Source organism: Marmota marmota, unplaced genomic scaffold (genome assembly GCF_001458135.2).
Source record: "Marmota marmota marmota unplaced genomic scaffold, marMar, whole genome shotgun sequence".
Classification (NCBI taxonomy): Eukaryota; Metazoa; Chordata; class Mammalia; order Rodentia; family Sciuridae; genus Marmota; species Marmota marmota.
The window spans coordinates 20,258,657-20,270,254 of NW_026000082.1; the positions used below are offsets into that span (position 1 = coordinate 20,258,657).

The 11,598-nt window shown below is 45.6% G+C and overlaps 1 protein-coding gene, 1 long non-coding RNA gene and 1 other non-coding gene across 13 annotated transcripts in view; 2 read left to right on the forward strand and 1 right to left on the reverse strand.

Annotated features, from left to right (window-relative positions):
• The first annotated feature begins 156 nt into the window (after positions 1 to 156).
• Positions 157 to 11,598, forward strand: part of LOC125620407 — a 27,660-nt gene continuing 16,218 nt past the window's right edge. Inside the window, exon 1 of the long non-coding RNA XR_007352049.1 lies at positions 157 to 1,692. This is a non-coding gene — a long non-coding RNA (uncharacterized LOC125620407). The remainder of the gene's footprint in view (positions 1,693 to 11,598) is intronic.
• On the forward strand, positions 1,585 to 1,700 carry LOC125610425. The gene has a single exon (XR_007340445.1). It is a non-coding gene; the product is annotated as a U5 spliceosomal RNA (small nuclear RNA).
• The window catches only part of Armh1 (armadillo like helical domain containing 1), a 56,586-nt gene continuing 50,249 nt past the window's right edge, over positions 5,262 to 11,598 (reverse strand). For 3 of the 11 annotated variants that reach the window (XM_048815505.1, XM_015485098.2, XM_048815504.1), the window contains exons 8-12: positions 6,536 to 6,658; positions 6,390 to 6,462; positions 5,969 to 6,269; positions 5,645 to 5,726; positions 5,262 to 5,570 (exon numbers count right to left, since the gene is read on the reverse strand). In XM_048815505.1, coding sequence (XP_048671462.1) covers positions 5,434 to 5,570; positions 5,645 to 5,726; positions 5,969 to 6,269; positions 6,390 to 6,462; positions 6,536 to 6,658 — 716 coding nt within the window. In that variant the 3' untranslated portion in view covers positions 5,262 to 5,433. Of the gene's footprint in view, positions 5,571 to 5,644; positions 5,727 to 5,968; positions 6,659 to 11,598 lie in introns of those variants that run through there. The other 8 variants (XM_048815508.1, XM_048815507.1, XM_048815506.1 and 5 more) reach the window with 8 other exon arrangements.

An 11,598-nucleotide genomic window follows, 5' to 3' on the forward strand; every position in this document is an offset into this window, starting at 1 on the left:
CAATCCCCAGAACCTGTCTCAAATTAAAAATTAAAAATGTAGGGCTGGGGATGTGGCTCAAGTGATAGCGTGCTCACCTGGCAGGCGTGCGGCCGGGGTTCGATCCTCAGCACCACATACAAACAAAGATGTTGTGTCTGCCGAAAACTAAAATAAATATTAAAAAATTCTCTCTCTCTCTCTCTCTCTCACACACTCTCACTTTCTAAAAAAAATAAAATAAAAATGTAGTTTAGTAGCCACCCACACAAGATTGTGGACCCTGGATGGGTAAGGTGTCACATATCTCCTGTACTATATGCCATCATGCCCAACTGGTTGACTCACGTGTTGTAAACCCAGCTACAGGGGGAGGCACACGGAGGCAGGAGGATCACAAATTTAAGGCCATCTTGGGCAATTTACCAAGACCCCGTCTAAACAACCAACCAAACAAAAACACTAGGTCCCTGTCATTTAGCCACTTGCCTTCCCATAACTGGGCTCATACTGTTTTGGTTCCTTTCTGCTAAGAATGTCCTCCCAACTTTACTTTTTTGGATCCTGTGTCTTTGAATTGTCTTTTAATCTTCATCATGTTACCAAAAGCTCAGTCCCTGTCCCTGATGCTAATCCAATAACCAGGGCATGGTTTTGAGAAAAAGAAAAAAGAAGTTTTACTGTTTTGCTAGCAAAGGAGAAACACTGGAGACTCCTGTCCAAGAGGCTGTGATTTTGCCCATAAGAAAAAAATCATAGGGCTTTTAAAGAAGCTATTAAAAGGTTACATTCCAGGTGTGCCTTGATGGTGTGTTGAAAATTCACTTGTTAATTTAGGAGACAGTCACTTCCTAATTCTTCTGGTGATATCTCCTTCCTGTGGAGAACAGATAACTCAAGGTAATCTTGTTACCTGTCCCCAAGCTGGGGGCGGTGGGGCGGCGAGAGGGAGAAGTGCAAAAGAAAAAAAAAATATCCTTTAAGCAGCAAGGGCTATATTCAAAAGGTAAAGTGGACCACCATTACAATCACAGATACCTGTCTCCTAGGGTAAGCACAGCTAGTGCTCAATACATTTTTGTTAAATGAATTTACAATCATTTTTGAGCTTCAAATTTTTTATTTTTTTATTTTTTGCGGTGCCATAAATCGATTCCAGAGTCTCCCCAGTGCTAGGCAAACACCCTATCATTGAACTACACCTCCAGTATTTTTAATTCAAGAGAATTTTTACTTCGAGTGTTAATTATAAAAGTCAGACTTTAGTTGGACAGAGAGGGGTCCACATTACCGTAAATCTGGCTACTGCTCTGCCCCCTGATGGTGGCCCAACACCTAGCAAGACAACTTATCAACTACGGTGTTTCCAGATTGGCGACTCAATCATTTACATACCCACAATGCTTTGCACATAGGACATTTTCTAAATTAAAACGGGAAGACTTTTCTTCTTCTATTTTTTATTTCTTCTCTTGTTAAATACGTTTTTTTCTCCAGAATTGTCCAGGATAACCATAGAAATCATCAGCTCTCTTGTGTAGATAGTTACCATTGCTGTTCTAGTAGTTACGGTTACTGGAGGACTGTACGCCAGAGAATGGAGGTGTACTCTGGTTTCTCTTCAGACCGTATAAATCTTTCGCCTTTTACTAAAGATTTCCGTGGAGAGGAACAATTCTGAGTCTTAACCCAATTTTTTGAGGCCTTGCGCTTGTAGGGCTAATAATTGTTTGTAAAGATAGATTTCTTTATTGTTCGTTGGGTATGCGTTGTTTATTGGTATTTGACCAGACCCAAGCCATTCCCCTATTGAATGTCCAGTTAGCCTCATTCGCTTCCCGGGTATGCTTTACCTGAGTTATGTCATTAGAGACTCATTTATTTTTAAGTTATAGGTAGACACAATACATTTATTTATATTATTTTTGTTGTTTTCTCAGTATGCTAACAATCCAATCCAGTGCTTCACACATGGTAAGGGAGAGCTCCAGCACTGCGCCACAACCCAGCCCTAGTTTTTTGTTTTCTGAGACAGGGTTTTCTTAAATTGTTCAGGTTGTCCTTGAATTTGAGATCCTCAGCCTCCCAGCATCCCAGCATTGGATACTATTTTTTAAAAAGTTCCGGGTAAAGGGCCTTCCGCGCTTCTTAACGCTTTTGTCAGAGAAGTGTTTGCACACCTCACACAAGCCCAGAGACTCCTCTTTGGAATCCGGCTCTCAGTGTTACACTCCTGTGAATTAGATTCCTTGAACGACCCCTGCAGCCGTGCTTGGTGGCAGCTCAGGAGGCTGAGGCATGAGGATCACCAGTTCAAAGCCAGCCTCAGCAAAAATGTGGCGCTAAGCAACTCAGTGAGATCCTGTCTCTAAATAAAATACAGAAATAAGGCTGGGGATGTAGTTCAGTGGAAGAGTGCCCCGGAGTTCAATCCCTCAGTATCCCCCTGCCAGTAATGATGATGATGATGATGATGATGATGATGATGATACCCCTGCCCCCTTTAGAGTATAATTGATTGCTTTGTGTGTGACATACACTTATATTAGGCAAGTACTTTACTGTTATATATGTAATGTACATACATACACACACGTGCATCAATAGGCAAGTTCTCTAGACTAAGCTGCATCCCCAGAATGACACTTTAAAATAGGAAATCCATTTAGCTTGATGGAAAACGCAACTGTATTTTAACTTTTCTCTCCTCCGTATTTAGGTCCAGATGGAGAAAAGCTGGGCTGCTTTAGATCAACAATATCAGTCCCTATGATGCCCCCTTGTGGCAACCTGTAAAATTACTGCTATCAAACTTCATTTCCTTTGACTCGGAAGGACAATTGCTTCAAATACTTTGATTATTCATTCATGCATGCCAAGCATTGTCCTAATGTTTGAGATGTATGAGTAAACAAAACAAATATCCCTGTCCGAATGGAGCTTACAGTCAGGTGATGAGATAGAGAATAAGCCAACAATGATGCTTCAAAAATAGAGCAATAGGGGCTGTGAGTATAGAGGGTAGTAGGGTACATTGTAATTAAAAAAAAAAAAAAGAGACTAGCCCTAGGTGTGGTGGCACATGCCTGTAATCACGCTGTTTGGGAGGCTAAGGCAGGAAGATCTCGAGTTCAAAGCCAGTCTCAGCAATTTAAAAGCTCCAAGCAACTCAGTGAGACCCTATCTCTAAATAATATATAAAAAAGGGTTGGGGATGTGGTTCAGTGGGAAATGCTCCTGGGTTCAATCCCTGGTACAAAAAAAAAAAAATTGAGGCCAGCCTATTACTATGTGGGGGTCTGAGGAGGTCTAGAGGATACCTGTATTCCAAACTTTCAGGTCTTTGACTCCATAGCGGAAAAGAAGTTAAAGATGAGTCTGGTTTTAGTAAAAAGAGAAAGGGTTATTATATTAGAAAGTAAATGGTGAAGATACACTCTCAAGAGCAGGATACAGGCAATCTTGAGTGTGAGATGTACTGCCACTTGAGGCCAAGCTTTTATTAGGGTACATAATTAGGTGGGATATGTACGATCCAAAGGGACTGTTTCTCCATTAGGGGTCTGGTTAGTATGTAGGTTTCAGCTCACATCAACATCTCTAGCTATGGTCTATTTGGTGATTGAGCCAAAGAGTCATGGTCCAATTGAATGTTAGCCCACAAAATTAGACTCATGGAGTTAATGATCTCTTCTATTGAAATCTTGTTGCTTCAGAAACTTACAGGAAACTGGAAAGTTACAAAGTAACTGATGAAATGTTCAGTGTATCCTTATATTTTGGCCCTTTTTCTATCTCTTAGGCTCCTTTGTCTGGCTCATGATTTGCTTCCCAATTTTTTGTTCTATATTTTAACAGGGATATTTTTCCTTTAGAGGCTCAATTTCTATCTCAAGCCTAAGCGATTGAGTGAGACTCTGCCTTGAAATAAAATAATAAGGGCTGGGTGGGGTTGCAGTTCAGTGATAGAGCACTTGCCTAGCATCCATAAGAGTCTGGGTTCAATCCCAAGCACTACAAACAAAACAAAACAAAAAAACTGTCCTTCTTTGAGAAGGTGACTTTTATGTAAAAAGAGGTGAAGGGACGTGAGGGAGTTAGCCATGTGGATAACTATCAGGGGTGAGGTCCTAGGCACAGTGGAAGCGAGTATAAAAACTCCAAAATAAGATCTTGTTTGTCAGAACTAGCCAGGGAGGCCTTTGTGTCTGGAGTTGAATGAAGGAGAGAGAGAAATGGAGACATAATGGGAGACCAGATCACTTAGGGCCATGTAGACCATAGCACTGAAATGGGGAGCCTGGCAAGGTTCTGAGCAGAGTGATGACAGAATCTGAAGTTTCAGAGGACCACTCTAGTTGCTGTATTGAAAAGTGAGAGTAAAGAAAGTAACAAAAGAGAGATGACAGTGACTCAGCCTAGGACACTAGCAATGTAGGAGGTGAGATATGGGTTCTGAGACAGTCAGCAGAACAGATGTGTCAAGGAGAGACTTCAAGGGGCACTCCACTATTTTGTTTTGGGTTACAGGGGGATGAGTTACCATCAGTTGAAATGGTAAAGGTGGCCCAGGATTAGAAGTCCAATTTTAATTTAAAAATTTTTTTGGAACTGGGATTAAACCCAGAGGCACTATCTACTGAGCTACATAGCCCTTTTTATTTTCAGACAGGGTCTTGCTAAGTTGCTAAGGGCCTTCCTAAATTGCTGAGGGTGGCCTCAAATTTGCAATCCTCCTGCCTCAGCCTCCCAAGTTGCTGGGATTACAGGCGTGTGCTATCACACTTGACTAGGAATCCAATGTTAGACCCAATAAGGTAGAAATTCGGGAGTCATTTGCATATTAATGGTATTTAAGCCCTGACTGGATGAGATCACTGGGGTGTAAAAGAGAATGGAGAAGGGGCTCCAGGTTAGAGTCTCACCTCATTCCAACCTAAAAGAGACTGGGTTGAAGAAGAGGAGTCAGCAAAAGAGAATAAGAAGCAACCATAGAGGTAGGGGAAAACAGGTACATATGATGTCCTGGAGGAGGGCGTAGGGGCCAACAGGAGGTTGGACTCTATTCAGGCTAGGCCCTTAACTTTTCAGGCTGTTGGTGGCCCTTCTCTCATGGACCTACTATTTGGAATCCTCCTGCATCAGCCTCCTGAGATTACAGGCCTAAGTAGAGTTACCTAACAGGGACCTGATTTTTAACTAGGTAAGTAGAGGCGCCCCAAGCCATCACCATAGCTCTTGCTGATCTCCTTCCCCTTCCACAAGCACACAGAACAGGCAGATATCAAAGACTTTTTTATTAGACCCTTTCCAGCCAGCAACCTTCCTTCTTTCCCACTGCATGCATAACCCCCAGCCTCCTCTGAAGCCAAGTGGAGTCACCCTGCACTTGGCCCCAGATTCCTGCCATCTGCCACACAACCTTGGCCTTCCTGGTTTGCCACAGGGGGTTTGTTACTCCTTTGATTCCGCCTCCTCATCCTTCTGTGCCTTTGCCTCCACGAAGTGTGTGATGTAAGTCATCTGATTCAGATCACCAGGGTCAAGTACAACGCTCGAGCTGCTGTTGGCGACTCCATAAAGTTCTAACACTGTGGGCAGCAAAGGTGAGCATGAGCTTGGGTGCCGGCTGTGCCTGCACTCCAGGTCCCTGGCTGTTGCTCACCTTTGGCAACATTGACTTCATTAGCTGTCAAGATGTCTGCCTGAATGCTATCTATTTTCATGTACAAATCCTCACCGTGGATCTGAGGACAGCAATGAGATGGACACAGCTATGGTACCAGGGCAGAGTGTTCTTGAATTGGGCTTGGGCAGAGTGGTGCTGCAGGTGGGGTCAGCTCCCAGCCGGACTGGAAGGGTACTTAGGGGAAGGGGAGAAGCGGAAGGAGAGCCCAACCGGGGGCAACTTAGCCCACTCTGTGTGGGGAGCTGGGTCGGGGAACCATCACGTTCCTACCAACCTGCCAGGCAGGATGGGAGCACTTACAAGGAAGAGCTGGTAAAGTTCCTCTCCCATGGACTTGCGCACGTGCTCCTCCACCACCGGGAACGTCTGCACGAAGAACTGCAGCCGGCGGGTGGGAGGGGCGGCGTGACCGTGACCGTGACCGCTAGCGCCCGCACCTCCGCCCCGCAGTCCCCACCGCCGCGGGCTCACCTCCAGCGTGAGGCTGGCCAGCCTCTGGCTGTTGCTGTGGTCGGTGTTGCCCATGGCGGCCATCAGGCTGTGCACCACGCGCATGTGCAGCATCTCCTCAGCCGTGCTCAGGTCTCTGCGCGCCAGAACCCTGGGCAGGGTTATCAGGTTGCTCCGCGAGGCTCTGACTCTCAGGTGCCGCCAGGCATGCAGGCCACCCGCAGCGCCCGGCCTGGCTTGCTACAGCCACCCCCACCCACTGCCCGCTTACCCAATGGTCTTGGCGGCTGCCGCCTGCTGCAAGAACACTGGCAGGTGGGTGGTGAGCTGGAGAATCGGGGAGTCTGGGAGAGCAAGGGGCTGTGAGGAAGGAGCCCCCCTCCCTCCACCAGGCAGCCTCATCCGAGGGGGTCCTACCAGTGAGGATCTTGGGCTGCAGTTTGGACATCTCCTTGACTGATGGTATTAGCAGTGCCACGAGGCCCCTGAGCAGCGACTGGCGCACGTCGTAGTTGACCAGGTCCTTTATCAGCTCAATGGCTGGGGAAGGGCAGAGACAATGGAAAGGCAGGAGGCTACACCCCATCAAAGAGGCTGAGTCCCTTGAATCATGTCACTTCCCTTTACCCTGTCCTCTCTGTCAACACTTTCTAGTGCCTTTTACTGCCCAGCACGTCCAGACCTCTGGGGAGCCAGGAAGGTGCCACCTCATTCCTGTCCTCCTGGTTAAAGGAGGTTGCAAGGATTAGATAGTGAGCTCAGTCATCAAGGAGGCCATAGAGGCTGAGGCTCCACAGAACTGAGCTGCCTTAGGCTTGGAGTAATCCATGGGAAGAGGGCCTGGGGTTTTTTTGTTTATTTTTGTGGAACTGGAGCTTGAACCCTGGGGAACTATGCTACTGAGCTACATCCCCAACCCTTTTTAGTTTTTGTTAAGTTGCCCAGGCTGATCTGGAATTAATCCTCCTGTTTTAGCTTCCCAAGTCTGCCTCCAGAATAGCTAGGACTACAGGCAAGTGCCATGCAGCCTGGCTGTGCTGGGTAACAGGACAAGGGGTGAGAGACAGCAAGCAAATGTGTGCAGGTGTGAGGCATCAAATGAGAAGGGGGGAGGAATCAAGATAGACAGCATGTAGAGAATCTCTCTAACCATCATGAGCCCTTCTTTGCCTGGCTCATGCCATACAGCATTCCACTGATAGGCACCATAATCACTTACCACCATGACTGTCATCTCCATTTTACATTTAAGGAAAAAAGGCACAGAGAGGTAAAGCACTTTGCCTAAGTGCATAAGGAGAGATGGAAGCAAAATTTGGTTAGAAAGAGGGAGGGGACTAGAATTTATTGAGGGGATTTCCTGCCAGGCTTTTCTGGAGACTTCCTAGTCATTCACTCTTTCCAGCACTCGCTTGGCCTTTAACACAACTGCATCTGCACGCCTGTCCTGGTAGGAGCTGCACAAGAGTGAATTTGTTTACTCAACCAACGTTCCTTGAGCCTGTACAGGCAAGCAGTTAACAGTATGGTGACAAATGCTATAAAAAGGGGTCAGCAGAGGGCTATGGGAACATCTGGGAAGATGGGAGAAGACTGAATATTTTTATAAGGAAGAGAAAGGAGCCATAATGAAGCAGAGCTTCTTTTGGTACCAGGGTGCTTAACCCCTTAGGCACATCCCCAGCTCTTTTTATTTATTTTTAATTTTTTTTTATCTTGAGACAGGGCTTCAGTAAGTTGCTGAGGCAGACTTTGAACTTGTGATCCTTCTGCCTCAGCCTCCTGAACCACTGGATGACAGGCATGTGCCACCATGCCTGACTCTACTTTGCCTATTCATGTGGCTTCATTTCTCTGAATCAGCAAATAGCCTCATTTTGTGTGTGTGTGTGCGTGTGTGTGCGCGTGCGTGTGCATTTACATTGTTTACATATTTATCTTTTATAATTTTTAAATTTAAATGTCTCTTTTTTTTCAGTGCTATAGATTGAACCTCAGGCCTTGCACATGCTAGGCAAGTGCTCTATCCCAGAGCTACACCCCAGCCTGAGGGCCAATTTTAAGAGAGCTCTTTAAAGTCGGGACCTCATACTTCTTTGCCAGATGAGAAATGAGCAACACTCTATGAACACTTGCTTTCTATGAGCCAGGCACAAAGGAAAGGTGAAGGGATATGACCCTCCCTCCACAGTGGAAGGCACAAGGCACCTGGTGAAGTGACCAGTGAAAGGGACTGCATAGATTGGGTCTCCAAAAAAAACTGCTTTCAGCACTCGGCGACTTTACTTGCTTAACTCAAACATATGGTATCTAATAATGAACACGTGCTGGCAATTTATCACCATGTCAGGCACCATTATTGCCTGTTATTATCAAAGCAGTGGTTGCTGAGATGGAGGCTCTGAGACAGAGGCAGTCAACAACCCCATCCTGTGATTTGTGCTCCGCACACTCAACTCTCTTGTGTGGCTGCTGAACATTGACAGCAGCAAATGCCACAAGAGTGAGGGGAAGCCTCCTGGTAGACTCTGGCAGGAAGGAGGAGCCACTTTGGACTGGTGCATGCGTCTAAAGAAAGTCATAGAAATGCTGCCAATAGAACCAGCCTGCCTCCACAAACCTGCCCTTGTGCCGGACCCTGGGAGCCTCCATCCATCCTCAGGCCCCAGAACTGTGGGGCACATCAGCTCAATTCCTGAAGCCCCACACAAAGCCCATCTTTCTTTGTCCTGCTTTTCTCGATTAGAGAAGCAAAAATTCACTCCCAGGTGGAAAATCCTCAAGGATATCTCGTACTACTCTTTCCAGTGTTTGGGGACAATCTGGGAAAGAGTTTTCTGGGGCATCCCCTTCTCTCTGTGGACTTCCTCGATTGAGAAATAGCTGCTTCATTCAGAAACACTTCTGTGTCCTTCCTGCCACTGCTCAGGGCTGCCCCTTTCACCTAGGCCTTCCAGGGTAGCCCCTGCAATCCCAGGTACTCATCTGGTTGCTCTGGTACTCATATGGTTATAATTTGGAATCGCAGATCCAGCAACATTGATGAGGAAAAGGGACCAGCCCTGGGAAGCTACAAAGCACACCTAGCCTCCCTGGCTTTCCCCAAATGATCTCTCATCTGGACAGAACAGCAGCCGGACTGCTTGGCAGCCCCAGCTTGCACTGGCTGGTGCTTGAAACTTCCAGGTCCTTCTCATTAGTTTTGCTATATAGTTTGGTTACAACATCTCGTCTTTCCTCTTGAATTAGTGCAGCTCATATTTTGGGTTGGTTTCTCCTTGTATTTGAATATACTTGATTGTCATCTGCAGTATATCTCTCATTAGCAGCTGGGCTCTATCCAGGCAAAGCTGGTAGCACCTTGTGCCAGGGCACCGTGGGAAAAATGTCTGCTTGTGCTTAATAGAGATCTTCCTGCAGCAAGAAATGACTTGGTGGACATTCAGGGTAGAAATGAATGGATGAGCCAGGCAAGGTGGCACAAGCCTGTAATTCCAGGGACTCAGGAAGCTGAGGCAGGATGATCACAAGTTCAAGGACAGCCTTGCCAACTTAGTGAGATCCTCAGCAACTTAGCAAGACCCTGTCTCAAAATAAAAAAAAAATAAAAAAGGCTAGGGATGTAGCTCAGTGGTAAGCTGCCCCTGGGTTCAACCTTTGGTGCCAGGGGGGAAAAAAAGAAAGAAAAAAGAATGGATGATAGGGTTGGGCATGTAGCTCAGTGCTAAAGCACTTATTTAGCATATGTGAGGCCCTGGATCTGATCTCCAGTACCACAAAAGAAAAAAGAAAAACATCTAGAAATAAATGGACAAAGATATTTTTATGGAATTTCCTTGTTCACAAAGCATTTTCTGGCCACGCAGGCCCAAGTACTTCAGAAGACAAATATCTACTTCTGCCTATTCAGTTTATACTATGTACCATTTGGAGCTCCTTGGAAAAATGAAGATTTACTCAACTGAATCATTTCTGATTGAGTTTTTAAATTCACAGCTGTCACTGTTTATGCCCACAGTGGAAGTGCTAGTCCCTGTCCAATGTCTCTACAAGAACCACAGTCATTATAACTCTTCAGATGTGCTAGTGGCTAAGCATAGCAGATCCATTCAGAAAGCAAGGGTACAAAAGACTACCATCTTTGAGAGGTTTGCTTAAAGCCTACGGTGCTGATTATATCCAACTGTCCTAAATTTAAGTTGTCACTGACTTATTCATTGATTCATTCATTTAACCAATGAAATACTTACTGAGGATCTCCTCTATGCTAGGGCTGTGAAGAAGACCAAGATACAATCCCTGCTCTTAGGGACATCTTTTAGTAATGTGAGATACTAGTAAGGAAACTAACATTTGTGATATAGTGTTATAAGAAGCCCGTTTGATTGGTAGGGATTAGGGGGGAGGGGAGTGGAGAATCAGGAGGTTTTCTTTTTTTTTTTTTTTTTCAGAGTAGAAATTAGAAGTTTATTAAAGGACAGCAGAAAAGACTTCTCCCGGAGGAAGAAGGGGACCCAAGAGGTGGAATCCCCAGGAGGTTTTCTTGTAGAAGGTGATTCTTGAGTTGAGAAAGTCATGAGGAGAAGGGAGGGGCTGGAATGTGGTAAGTGCATGTGGGATAGTGTTTTGTCACTTTTGTGACCAGGCAAGGAAGGGAGGTCTGGCTGGGATATAAGGTGTCCAGTCAATGGAGTAAGAGCTAAGCCTGTGGAGGTAGGCCAGCCCCAGCTTCTGAAGGGCTTTGCATGTGCTAATAACTCTATAGGGCAGACATTTTTTTTTCCATTTAAAAGGAAACCAAGACTCAAAAAGTTGAACAACTTGCCACATCAAACAGCTAAGTAGCTCAGTGATAGAGCACTTACCTAGCATGCACGAGGCCCTGGGTGTAATCCTAAGCATCACACACACACACACACACACACACAAAGATTCTGATTCTAAAGTCCATATTTACCACCACCACTATGCTCTACTGGTCTACTGTGTTGGTGGACTAGGAGTAGACTGTTGTGTGGGAACCATGCTGGAGAGATGGTCATCAGGTTAGAGGCCAGTGCAGATGAGCAATGCAAAGATCTGAATTGTAGCAGTAGAGACAGAACGGACAGGAGGACCAGATTTGAATGACCCTGAGGAATCAGAGTTGACAGGTGCTGCTGGTCGGTGGTGGCACATGCCATTAAGCCCAGCAACTCGGGAGGTGAGGCGGGAGGATTGCAAGTTCCAGGCCAGCCTCAGCAATTTAGTGAGGCCTTCAGCATCTCAGTGAGACCCTGTCTCTAAATAAAATATAAAAGGGGTGGGGATATGGCTCAGTATTTAGGCACCCCAGTTCAATCCTTGGTACAAAAAAAAAATTTACCACCACTTTTCAGTACTGTTACATTGAGAAATTAAATCTCCATGTGAGTTTTGGTAGAAACAAACCATGTTCAATCCATAGCACCAGTCGATTTTTTTTTTTTTTTTTTTTTTTT